The sequence below is a fragment of the Oncorhynchus masou genome, chromosome 32, assembly GCF_036934945.1.
Source record: "Oncorhynchus masou masou isolate Uvic2021 chromosome 32, UVic_Omas_1.1, whole genome shotgun sequence".
Classification (NCBI taxonomy): Eukaryota; Metazoa; Chordata; class Actinopteri; order Salmoniformes; family Salmonidae; genus Oncorhynchus; species Oncorhynchus masou.
In genome coordinates, this window is record NC_088243.1 from 57,132,899 (window position 1) to 57,146,325 (window position 13,427).

At 47.8% G+C, this 13,427-nt stretch overlaps 1 protein-coding gene across 2 annotated transcripts; it reads left to right on the forward strand.

The window, feature by feature from the left end:
- Positions 1-780: 780 nt before the first annotated feature.
- Positions 781-10,594, forward strand: LOC135526280 (fibroblast growth factor 18-like). 2 transcript variants are annotated; one of them, XM_064954524.1, is made up of 5 exons: positions 781-2,366; positions 6,668-6,707; positions 6,938-7,118; positions 8,434-8,540; positions 8,773-10,594. In XM_064954524.1, the coding sequence occupies exons 1-5, from the start codon at positions 2,335-2,337 to the stop codon at positions 9,040-9,042; spliced, it is 630 nt and encodes a 209-aa protein (XP_064810596.1). In that variant the 5' UTR covers positions 781-2,334; the 3' UTR covers positions 9,043-10,594. The 2 variants fall into 2 exon arrangements, with proteins under 2 accessions (XP_064810596.1, XP_064810597.1); XM_064954525.1 differs by having other exon boundaries at positions 6,941-7,118.
- Positions 10,595-13,427: the final 2,833 nt, after the last annotated feature.

Below are 13,427 nucleotides of genomic sequence, written 5' to 3' on the forward strand. Positions count from 1 at the left end.
GAGAAATGTTCGTTTTGGATCCGAGTCCATGCTTACATACCGCCCTCCCGCTTTTCAAGCGGACTGTCTCTCATTCTCTGTTTCATTTTCCCCTCAAGGTTTTAAGTTATAAGTTATGAAACGAAGAGTCACAAAACATAACTTTTCAAAGCGGTAATTATTTACTTGGAGGGTCTGCTCTGCTAGTCGTGCCCCCCCATCCCGCTCTGGCGGTCTCGCCTCAGCCCACACTCCCCACCATGGGTCAGGGGCAGAGGGGTGGCAGTGGTCGGGTTTCTTTTTAACTGAGGTGAGAAGTAATCGGAGGGCAAAAGTGACTCGCCCCTGTTATTCCCCAATGACTAGTGAAAGGTTCCACAAGCGCAGAGAAACCCGCATAAACCCGTGTTTTGTGGAGATTTGTAAAAACTAAGCCTGTTCCCCCTTCCTCCTTTGTTGCAGCCAGTGACATTTCCAACACGGTTTCGCCTTTGGTGTAGTTGGTCGGTATCACATAGCGACTGACTAATCTCATTTTGATCCAATAAGTGTGTGTGTGTGAGAGAGAGAGAGAGAGAGAGAGAGAGAGAGAGAGAGAGAGAGAGAGAGAGAGAGAGAGAGAGAGAGAGAGAGAGAGAGAGAGAGAGAGAGAGAGAGAGAGAGGGGGGGGAGAGAAAGAGGGGAAGCGGGGGAGAGATAGAGAGCAGACGCGAGAGAGGGGGGGCTGGTGGGAGGGAGGGGTGGATTGATCCACGGCTGTTAAAATCTTGTTCTGTTTTTTCTTGGAGGTTCGTGCCTGCCGACTGACTCGCCTCTCCCTTACAGCACTCCCATCCACCGTAAAGACGAGCTTTTTGCGGAAGGAGAACGCTTTTTATATACATGCTGTAGCTGGAGAATAGACGCAGCTGTGTTCTTTCTGTATCTTCTCCTGTGCTTTCCTCTCGTCACTGAATGAAAGAGGGAGGCTGTGAGAGAGAGCGAGAGAGAGGGGAGAGACGGTGCAGGTTCTGGAGTGGTCTGTCAATGTGATTAGGTAAACGTCGTTGAAGCGCATGCATTCACTTGTATTTCTTTACAAACAGGAGAAGTGGACCTGTGTCTTCTGCACTGCAACGGTCGGTTCCAACTGAGCCATCCAGGCTTTGGTGCCTTTACAGGAAAAGTGCTAACTTTCTACGTTTAAAAAATTACTAAAAAGATCGGATTGCATTTTTTCCTTCAAACATTTTTGAGGTGATGTCATCGCGCTCTGTTTTGGCTGGTATTGTGCCGGAGCTCAGGGAGGACCGCAGCCAGGCAACCAGCGGTTGAAACGGTCGGGGAAGTCCGAGAAATCAGGTGCAGAGAGCGCCTGTCATTTCCGTGCTGTCGCGGGTGGCTGGGTCCGCCACCCAGTCACAGCTGTTCCCATCCTCTCCAACTCCCCCTCCCTCCATCCCTACCTCTATCTCCTTCCCCTCCTCCCTTTCATTCCACTCTCTCCATCTCCATCTGAGCTGGACCGCTACGGGCTCTTATCCACATTATTTGACACTGTTGTTCGGTGTCCCCGGGGCCAGAGACTTCGTGACCCATCGTGGGGTCGCAGCCATGAACGAGCCCGCCCTGCAGCACCCGGCGCCCGCAGAGGCCCCTTCTTCACGCCGCCCTCGCCTCCAACCCGTCCAGGTACCCCGCCTCCCGCAGCGCCTGGCATTGCCTCGCAGGGACTAGAGACCTTGGGCGTGCTCCGGCCTGCGTCCAGACAACCACTCCTCCTTTACCACCCGTCATTCTGCGTCTCATCTCTTCAAATTCGTCTCTAATGTGGACTTCTCTCAGAATAAAGTTATTGACCTAGTATAAACTTTATTGTCGCACTAAAACACCAATACGAACGTGGATTACGCATAAGATTACCGGGAGAAAACATCGTCAATAAATCACATTGGAGTGATTTTGACTGACATTAGTTTCATTATTGATACGTAGCAGGTGAGTCGATTGGAGTTTAGCCTCTATGAGTCGTGAACGCGCTTTCACCTGTTCCTCTCCAGCCCGGAGGTGCGCAACTGTTTGATGACCTAACCTCCCCCGCGCTCCGCCCCTCCCCGTTGCACCGGCCACCGTGACAGCCAAGAGAGGTAGCCCTCCAGTCACAGTGGCACGGCCACCCCCCGCCCCACAACCCGCCCTGCCCGCGCCCTCACACCCACGCCGCCGATGCCAACGGGAGTGTCCGCTGACTCTTTGACCCTCCACTCCGTCCAGCGGATTATAAAAACACAAGTGAACTCTCCGGACTGTCGGACCGGCTCTGACCGAGCGAGGCGATTGACTCTGGGCGAAGTTCCCTAGTGGAGGGGGGAAGCGATGCGGTCCCTTCTCTCCACGCTGGCTGTCTTGTAAGTCCCTCTACCCATTTATCAAGAATGTTATTGCCATATGAAGCACATTCTGTTTGATTGTTGCAGTGTGTTGTTTAGTCTTTGACCATATGGACACGGCAGTTTTTGATGGGCATGGTTCATGGATGCTCTGGCCTGGGTATTCGACGTCTCATCTCTTCCCATCGGTCACCATAGAAACGTGTCAAAGAAGGTGATTGGCTAATTAGTCGGGGTCACTGGGTCAGGGTTGGGGCTGTGCCACCCATAGGACTTGTCATAAACACGTTTATAACTGATTGTTACTGGTGTAGATGTTGACCATTTCAAGGTCTATATGATGTACAGTACAGTAATATATTGCATTGAATCCACCACTATCACAAACTATTGTTTGATCATAGTCTGCAACCATATTTCATTGAAAATGTGAAATACGTGCCAACTGCAGCTATGTGAAAGGATACAGAATGAAGCCAGGGATTTAATTTGTCTTTCATTGTGACCAATTTACTTCTCCCAGATGGCAGTCATCTCCAGATAGTTATCATCTCTCTCTCTCTCTCTCTCTCTCTCTCTCTCTCATAAATGGATAACAACCTAAGAGTGTCAGATGAAGAGAAAGATTCAACTCTCCACCACCTCTTCTATGTTATCTTCTCATCTACCATGCAGGCTCTCTTTTTTTTATTTCCCCCTCACTCACCAGGCCACGGCTACTAACTACCGCTCCACACGAACGTTACATCTATAATCATCAACATATTAGCTCGCCTGGCTAATGGCTGCTCTACACAAATTCAAGCATTGGTTCAATGGTCTAGACTCAGAGCCACTGCTCCCCACTGGGGCCTATTTCACCTCTGACCACAACACCACAATGAGACCTACAGTGCTATTCTTTTAGAAAACACTGCTGCACGCTGGGACCCGCTGCTACTCTAACCACTGCTCCACACTGGGGCCTGTTACTGCTTTAACCACCACTGAGACTTACCGCTCTGCTTTTCAAACCACAACTCCTCTCCGAGGCCTACTGCTCTGCACTGAGGCCTACCACTCAAACCATTTCTCAACAGTGAGGCCCACTACCTCAGCCATTGCTCCACCCTGGCGCTCCGTATTTAGGCCCACTCTACCTTAACGTCTACTCAACATGGGAGAACTTCAGAGACACAGGTTTATGATGTCGGCTTGATGCTTGTTTTGGCACAGGTCCAACCGACAACCAGGTTTCCCCATTGGTCCCTCTTATAGAACCATTACCTCCCTCTTACAGTCCCTTTTCATCTCTATCTTTGCTACTCTCCCTCTCTTCTCCATTTCTTCTGTCTTCGCTTTCCCTGCTCGCCATTTCCTCACTGGCATACTGTGAGTGTCTGTGGTCGGGAAGAGAGAGGTAGAATCCAGAACCGAAGCACTTTTCTCTCCGTGTCCTCGGGCAGCGGCGCAGCAGTGATGTTTTAACAGCTGAGAGTCCTCACAATGCACAAGACACCACCACTTTTACAGCTGCGCAGGCAGAATACAGCTTTGGTTCCCCTGGTGTCTGCATCTGTTAGCAGCCCTTATGAGCTGATACACCAGCCAAGGGAAAGATCACCCGTGTGCCGTTGCATAGGAAGGAGTTTGGCTTCTTTGTGTGTTTGGGTTGGTGTGGGTTGTGGTATGTGGGTTGAGTGAGTCAAGAGTGAGGTACATGTATGTCTATGAGTACGCATCAGTGGATGGATGCAAGACCTTTCTCATTTTCACGCTCTTGTCTTCCTGTCTCTCACACCACAAAAAATGGGGACACCCGTGTTTCTCTCCAGCCGCAATACTTGTACAGTAGGAGTACAGTCTCTCTTTCTCCCCGCCCTGTCACTCCCTATCTCTCCCCGTACACAGACACCTGTGTGTGTGAGGCCATGACAGTGTGTGGGGGAGTCTCCTCCATCCCTAAACACTGAGCATGGGACAGGAGAGAGAGGGAGGGGAGAGAGGGAGAGAGAGAGGACAGTGGAAGGGAGAGAGGGGGACTGGTAGACCTAGGGATATGTGAGGATGAAGAGAGAAAACAGGAGAGAAGAGAGAAATAGGTAGGAGAGAAACAGGTAGGAGAGGAGAGAGAAACAGGTAGGAGAGAAACAGGTAGGAGAGGAGAGAGAAACAGGTAGGAGAGGAGAGAGAAACAGGTAGGAGAGAAACAGGTTGGAGAGGAGAGAGAAACAGGTAGGAGAGAAACAGGTAGGAGAGGAGAGAGAAACAGGTAGGAGAGAAGAGAGAAACAGGTATGAGAGAAACAGGTAGGAGAGAAGAAACAGGTATGTACTGCATTTGGCAACACTTCACTCAACAAGCTTGCCTCTCCATGCTGTAGTGTAGAACACACAGAGAGTGAGAGAGAGAGAGAGAAAGAGAGAGATAGAGGAGACAGTGCATGCTCTTCTCCACAGCGCGCACACACACACACACACACACACACACACACACACACACACACACACACACACACACACACACACACACACACACACACACACACACACACACACACACACACACACACACACACACACACACACACACACACACGCACAAGTGATATTATGGCTACTTACACAATGGCACAGTACAGTCATGTAGGGGTCAAGAGGTGGTTGAGTGGGAGAGGTGTCAGTCAGAGGGTTTCCCTGTCTGTGTTTCCCTGCTGCTCTGATGGAGCATCTGCTGGAGGAAAACATGGAGGCTCTGGGTGTTGTCCCCGACTGACCCTGGATTTCTGTCTGTTTGTCTGTCTCGCATGTCGCCATGCCAACTACACCACCCCATCCTGTAACTAATCCCACCTACAGAATGTCTATTAATAGACACCTACAGAATGTCTGTTGACACACACCTACAGAATGTCTGTTGACAGACACCTACAGAATGTCTGTTGACAGACACCTACAGAATGTCTGTTGACAGACACCTACAGAATGTCTGTTGACAGACACCTACAGAATGTCTGTTGACAGACACCTACAGAATGTCTGTTGACAGACACCTACAGAATGTCTGTTGACAGACACCTTACAGAATGTCTATTGATAGACACCTACAGAATGTCTGTTGACAGACACCTACAGAATGTCTGTTGACAGACACCTACAGAATGTCTGTTGACACACACCTACAGAATGTCTGTTGACACACACCTACAGAATGTTTGTTGATAGACACCTACAGAATGTCTGTTGACACACACCTACAGAATGTCTATTGATAGACACCTACAGAATGTCTGTTGACAGACACCTACAGAATGTCTGTTGACAGACACCTACAGAATGTCTGACGACACACACCTACAGAATGTCTGTTGATAGACACCTACAGAATGTCTGTTGACACACACCTACAGAATGTTTGTTGATAGACACCTACAGAATGTCTGTTGACACACACCTACAGAATGTCTATTGATAGACACCTACAGAATGTCTGTTGACAGACACCTACAGAATGTCTGTTGACAGACACCTACAGAATATCTGACGACACACACCTACAGAATGTCTGTTGACAGACACCTACAGAATGTCTGACGACACACAACTACAGAATGTCTGTTGATAGACACCTACAGAATGTCTGTTGATAGACACCTACAGAATGTCTGACGACACACACCTACAGAATGTCTGTTGATAGACACCTACAGAATGTCTGTTGACACACACCTACAGAATGTCTGTTGACAGACACCTACAGAATGTCTGTTGACAGACACCTACAGAATGTCTGTTGATAGACACCAACAGAATGTCTGTTGATAGACACCTACAGAATGTCTGTTGATAGACACCTACAGAATGTCTGTTGACAGACACCTACAGAATGTCTGTTGACAGACACCTACAGAATGTCTGTTGATAGACACCAACAGAATGTCTGTTGATAGACACCTACAGAATGTCTGTTGACACTCACCTACAGAATGTCTGTTGATAGACACCTCTTCGTAGGTCAAGTGTCAAGGCTGGTGGTTCTGCTGACATCAGAATAAGGGTGACAAGGTTTGGGAACCAGCAACTGTCTGACTCTTGTAGCACAAAAAAAAGTATTCAAATGTATGCACTCACTACTGTAAGTTGCTCTGGATAAGAGGGTCTGCTAAATGATAACATGTAAAAACAAATGTAATATCTGAGGGAGCGGGGAGTCCCGCAGTCCAGCCAGAAGCTCTCTCTGGTTTCCCAAGGATAAGTCTCAGTGTTGGGGAAGGGATCAGATGGATGGAAGGAGAGGAATTCTTGGATCGGAGATATACTGAACCTATTTTCTCTTTCCAGATGCATCCAGATGTTGCTGGTGATGTGCAATCCATTGCAGGTGAGAAGCTAGATATGCACGTGTGTGTGTGAGTACATGTTTGTATGGATGTGTGTGTGTATGTCAATAAACGCGTCTTGACAAAGGCATTTAGGACCTTCACATTTTTGCATCGTGTTGCTGTTCATCGTGTCCTTGTATTCTTCCCCCAAGGATGGAGGGAGTGGGGGATAGGAGAGAGCATGCAGTAGCAGTATGCTGATTGTGACCCGTGTGTCCCGTGTGTGCAGCAGGTGTTTGGCGTGGATGGGGTTAACTTCAGCGTGCACGTGGAGAACCAGACCCGGGTGAGAGATGCTATGAGCCGGCGGCACCACCGGGTCTACCAGCTCTACAGCCGCACCAGCGGCAAACACGTCCAGGTGCTGGGGAGACGCATCAGTGCCCGCGGAGAGGACGGAGACAAATATGGTAAGACACACACACACAGACAGGCACATAAGTACACACACACACACACGCCTCAATCCTTCCAGCCTTGGCAGTGGGCAGTGGAGCTTGTCTCCGGAGCACAAAGACCTCATCGACCAACTGCTGACTCAATGATTCACCAGAGAGACACACAGAGAAAGAGTGAAAGACAAAGAAAGGAGGAGAGAGGGGGCCTGTCAGGTAGAGTGTTAGGCAGTGTTAGAAACTCATCTCCTCCATCGATCTATCCATTGATTTTTCATCCTCCCCGTTGTCTTCTCTGGGTTTAAAACAGCAGGCTGCCCCCCCTCCCTCCCTCCCTCGTCCATCCCTCCCCCACTCCTCCCCCTTCCCCTTTCTCTCTTTGTCTGTAATTATGCCTAACCCATTCTCAAACCTCAGAGGATCAATGCAGGAAAAAAAGCCCAACGTTAACGCTGGTGTTCATATTCCTCTGTGCAGATGAATGGGGTTCATGTTACCAGCTCTCCCATTCACAACCGTGCTCTTCACAAACATACCACTTCAAGGACAGCATTATAACTGCTCCAGGAGCAGATCTGTTCTTGACAAGTGGTTCTCAAAAGAAGAAAGACTGCGGTTCACGCCATCAGGCAATGGCAGTAAAGCATTGTGAGAGGAAAAAAGAACAGAGAACGAGGCGGATGAACAGAGAGGAGGGTTGAAGGTGCAAACATGTAGAGTGGGAGAGAGAGAGAGGAGGGGAGCGTTAAGGGAAGAAGAGGGAGAGAGAAGGGTATTGATTTCTTGTGACCCCTTTGTTGACTAAGGTCATGTAGGAACCATTTCAGGGATTTCTTTTAAAAACAGACACAAGCGCTCTCTCTAAAGACATTGAGTCAGCGCAGTGTTATTACAAGAGAAGGGGAGCAGTACTTTAATATACACTGAATCAGCTTCACAATGGCATGATGAACACACACACACACACTCTTAAAACAACAATCCCCCCTGCAGTGTTTGCTAGACTTCTTCTTCTTTTGTAGCCTCGCTCTGTGTCGGCTGTCCTCGTGTCTTTCTGTGTCTTTTTTTATGAGCCCCACCAGTCTCCCGTAAGACCGTCTCTGAACAGCCTTCTTTGACAACTAACCATCTACTCACCCAAATGTCTGCCTGTCCTCGCTTCGCCATCTGCCTGGGATTGATCTGTCAGTTCAAACCCAGGCTATAATCTGTCGCTCTTTCACGTTGCGTCCCCCCTCTTCCTCACTTATTTTCTGTCCCTTTTGTTTTTAGTGCTCTACCTGTCTGTGGCTCTAACGTCTGTCTGTCCCTCTGTCTGTCCCTTCACAAGCCCAGCTTGTAGTGGAGGCCGACACCTTTGGTAGCCAGGTGAGAATCCGTGGCAAAGAAACCAACTTCTACCTGTGCATGAACCGCCGCGGCAAGCTGGTGGGAAAGGTGAGACCTGTTCTGTTTTCTCATGTTTTCAAACAATTACAGCATCATTAGGCTTATGGCATGAATCACAACAATATGCCAAAAAAAGTGCTGTTTGGAAGCATTCCTGAGCATTCCTTGATTTTTGTTCAGATTGAATGTGTTCACATGGATTGCTGATCTGCCTCTTCCCTCATGTCTCTCTCTCTCTATCTGTGTGTGTGTGTGTGTGTTCGTGTCTCTGTTCTCTCAGAAGGCCAGTAATAAAAGTGAAGACTGCGTGTTCGTGGAGAAGGTTCTAGAGAACCACTACACCGCATTGATGTCATCACGCTACACAGGCTGGTACGTTGGCTTCACCAAGCGGGGGCGACCTCGCCGCGGCCCCCACACGCTGCCCAACCAGCAGGACGTCCACTTCATGAAGCGCTTCCCGCCCGGGGAGTACCCTGAAACCACTCCCTTCCGCTTCACAACGGTCAACAAGAGGAGCAAGAGGGTCCGTGCCACCGGGCCCCGCTAGCAGCTAACGCTAATGGCTACCCTCCATCCACTGCCCATTGCCACCTGTACCTGCTTATTCAGTAATCGCTAACGGGATAACATTGACCCTTCCTCTGGACTTTAATACATGCTAATTGGCTAACCTGAAGCTAGTGGGCCAGTGATACACCCAGACTCCTGACCCCACCTAACGCTTCCCGCTACTGGGATAACATGTACCCTCCTCTGGACCCTGATTGGTAGGTTTACTAACTGTGCTAGTGCCACAGTACATCCACTAACTTGACACTTGGCCCTGCTAAGCAGTCACTGCCCCAGGCTACACAATCTCTGTCCATTGACTGAAGGCCACTAGCTTGTAGCCCTGCTATCAAAACTAGCCCATCAACCTGGCCCACTCCCCTGCCAGGCCCAGACACTATGACAAGGCCCCTGAAAGCTAGCTAAACTGATGACCAGGCTTTCCAACCTGTGTAGGCCTCGTTTCCCTCCAACCTCCAAGCTTGAACATAATGGTGCTATTGCACTGTCACTGGCCAGTTAATCACTAGTTTAGAACGGACAAACAAAAAAAGGGTCACTTTGCTGGTTTATCAAGCAGCCATGCTTTAAGGTAAACACTATTGCTCTGCTAAACAAGAATGAGTTCAGTGTGTTCTCGAAACTGCGGGTTTAAACTCTTTCTGAGGGCTAAAACGTAGCTAAGCTAGCTACACCGTGATAGACCCAACCTTACTCACAGGCTTGGACCAGTTCAGCTATCTGACGCTGTCCAGGACTCACTGGATGATACCCACTTAATGGACCAAAAGACAGAGAAAGGAGAGACAGACAGGTGGACAGACTGAAAGTCTATGAGACAGTGGCGTCATGAGAGAAACTGTGGAGCAACCGGTGGACAAACAGCGCGAGGAACACAGGAAGCCAGTGGAGTGGTGATCAAGCCACAGTACGGGACTTGAAAGAATGGCACTGTGGAGAAATGGATGGACTGCTTTGACGCACTTCTCTCTGTCTCACCCCCCTTGGGTGAGAAGAATCTGTGAGACTTGGGGTGAATGAATGTGAATGTATGTACAGTATGTGAGTGTAAGGGCACCAAAGACCATTTGGGGGGAATCTAGAAAGGGACTAGAGGCCTAAATTATTCCTAAGGCAACCTCCCCCAGCAACTCACTGAAGTGACGGAAGCTTTAAGAACTGGAATGTACAAACCGAGCTGAACCAAAAACAAACCAAATCTAATGACCACCAAAGACAACTGGAGACCAGCGCCATGACACCTCCCCAATTCCCACTGCCAGGACAGAATGCCCTCTTCTTATAGGATAAGAGGGTGATGACGGGCGCGTGGGGGAAGGGTGCCTTCTCTTCATATATGCGTCGCTATAGAAACGACCCAGGGGATGACGCTCCTGTGCGATACCATGGATACAGAATGCTGCTACCAGGACATTCAGTGGAACACCAAAGTCTTATACACAAAATATAAAGGGAACAATTTATTAAAAGTTATATAAAGATGACCAAAAAAAACTAAATAAGCGATCTTTTTATGATTGTTACTATAATTGTTGATATTATTATTATAAAATTATTTCTTTTATTTATTTCAGCTCTGTGTGCAGCAGTCTTTCTCAAGTCAGTAAACCTGCATACAGAAACACTGTCATAAAGCATCTATACACAGCACAGGAGGTTGGTAGCACCTTAATTGGGGAGGACGGGCTCGTGGTAATGGCTGGAGCGGAACGGTATTGAATACATCAAAAAATCTAATCAAATTTGATTGGTCACATGCACATGGATAGCAGATGTTATTGCAAGTATGGTGAAATGCTTGTGCTTCTAGTTCCCGGCATTGCAGCAATATCTGACAAGTAATCTAACAATTCCACAACTACTACCTAATACTTAGATTTGTGTGTAAAGGGATGGAATAAGAATATGTACAAATACATATATGGATGGGCCATGACCTACCCGCATAGACAAGATGCAGTGGTTGGTATAAAATACAGTACATACATCTGGGATGAGTAGTGCAACATATGCAAACATTATTAAAGTGGAATTAATAAAGTGACTAGTGATCCATTTGTTAGAGTGGCCAATGATATCAAGTTTGTATGTAGGCAGCATCCTCTCGGAGTTAGTGATTGCTGTTTAACAGTCTGATGGCCTTGAGATTGAAAAATTGCTTCTATCTCTTTGATGCACCTGTACTGACCTCACCTTCTGGATGGTAGCGGGGTGAACAGGCAGTGGCTCGGGTGGTTGTTGTCCTTGATTATCTTTTTTGTCTTCCTGTGACATCGGGTGCTGTAGGTGTCCTGGAGGGCAGGTAGTTTGCCCCAGGTGATGCATTGTGCAGACCACACCACCCTCTGGTGAGCCCTGCGGTTGTGGGCGGTGCAGTTGCCATACCAGGCGGTGATACAGCCCGACAGGATGCTCTCAATTGTGCATCTGTAGAAGTTTGTGAGGGTTTTAGGTGACATGGTTTCCATGTGTTTGATGCCATTCCATTTGCTCTGTTCCAGCCATTATTACGAGCCATCCTCCCCTCAGCAGCCTCCACCGATACACAGGTACACAACCCCTTCTTCATAAATTGACAATATTTACTTAACTATGTGGAACATAAGTCTTCCACAAGAGAGTGCGGCCACTGCTGATCTTCTACCATTTTGGGGTTTCTCGCCAGGTTTCCTTTGGGTGGCCATGTTTCCGTTTTTGGAAATATATAGACACAATATTAACATGTGGGTCTTGTATGACCCTATTAGCTTAACAAAACCTGCATTTCTTACTCTACTTATATTCCTGACCACTGATCTGAAAGCATTGTGGAAAATAACAGTAGGCTTCTGCAAAGCAGTAGTATAATTTTCTTATTCTCTCAACCCACGAATATAGGCCGACACCTAACCCCCTTCATCCCACCTAACCCACCACACAAAACAACCCTCCCAACACACAATACTATCAGGGAACTACCATGAGACTTCAACATGGTTGCATCACAATAAATGTAATCTTGATTTACTGTTATTAAATCCTCTTGGCCCCTTTGGGAGATTAGGGCGTCCACCATGGTTCTCTACCTCACCGTCTTCTATTACCTCTTAAATTGTCTCTCACCATGAGATCCCCGCTTTACTAAGTTTCCAGCTGGATTTTGGCCATCCCTGCATTTGTAAAGAATCTTCCGTTTCCTAAATCTGCACTGAACTATAAAAACAGGATAGGTGAAACTAAGCAAAGCCTACTGGCCAGTTACTTACACCTGTCCAGTTCTTTCACATCTGAGCCGATGAAGGAAAGGAATAGAACAAGGGAAAGGGAGCAACCAACTTTGGACTATTGAGATGCAGCAGGTCTCTTACACGCTACCTACTCCCCCATCCCTCCCGGGAGGTCTTTATAGAGGTGCCGCTGCCGAATGACCCAATCACATCGGCAGACACAAACAGCTGACTCAGGGGGGAAAAAGGGCTGTACCCGAGGATTCCAAGGAAGGCAGGAGCATGAGAGTGAGGAATCTGAACTGTAGGGGAGGGGGTTCTGGAACATCGCTGCAGTTCCTCTCGGAATGATGGAAATATTCTGCAGAGCCAAACCCAGAGTAGAAGGTGTATGGTAATCATTTCGGGGAAAGAATGCCAAATATGTGTGAGAACGGCACTGTGACCTGAGAGCTCCAGGAATTATGGGCCCAAATCCGACAGACCCAGAGTAAGCGCGAGTACACACACACACACACACACACTCTCTAAACAGTCTCACACACAGAGCTTTGTTTTTGTGAAATTTCAGGAGTTAAGAGAGTAACATTTTTATTTTCCCCTAACCCCAAAACCTAACCCTTAAGGTTGAAATAGCATTCTAAAAAAAAAATCAGGACCTGAAAAAAGTTCTGACTTCTCCAAAAAGTTAACGTTTCAGGACATTCGGGTGAAACGTTAGGATATTGGGTCCTGATATGTAGGAAAACAAGTGCAGTCACACACAGACATTTCTACACCACCCCACACATCCATTTGACAACAGTTATTTACACTCAGGGTACTCTGCCACAACACACAACACAGGCACTCTACTCTTCCCCCTCCAACACAAACTTTAACTTTTTATTCTAACCCACCCCGCCGCTGGTATGGAGCCTGTTTCTACAGTACATTTACTCCCTAACTCTACCCAAGAGGCTCAGCTATCCCAGTCATGAATTGCACCCTATTCCTTATATTAGTGCACTGCTTTTGACCAGGGACAATAGGGAATGGTGACAATTGCAATGCATGGAAGCTCTGCAGGTTGGAGTTTGAACTCTGGCATTTGTAACTACAGTACAAATTGGTACTAAATTATTATTATTTTTTAAATAACCCAACAGTTGCTTTA

Bases quoted from the DNA above. Each gene is read 5' to 3' on its own strand.
- LOC135526280 (XM_064954524.1), top strand. From the start codon at position 2,335: ATGCGGTCCCTTCTCTCCACGCTGGCTGTCTT. The intron at 6,708-6,937 runs GTGAGAAGCTAG...CCGTGTGTGCAG, and splicing joins TGATGTGCAATCCATTGCAG to CAGGTGTTTGGCGTGGATGG. The intron at 8,541-8,772 runs GTGAGACCTGTT...CTGTTCTCTCAG, and splicing joins GCGGCAAGCTGGTGGGAAAG to AAGGCCAGTAATAAAAGTGA.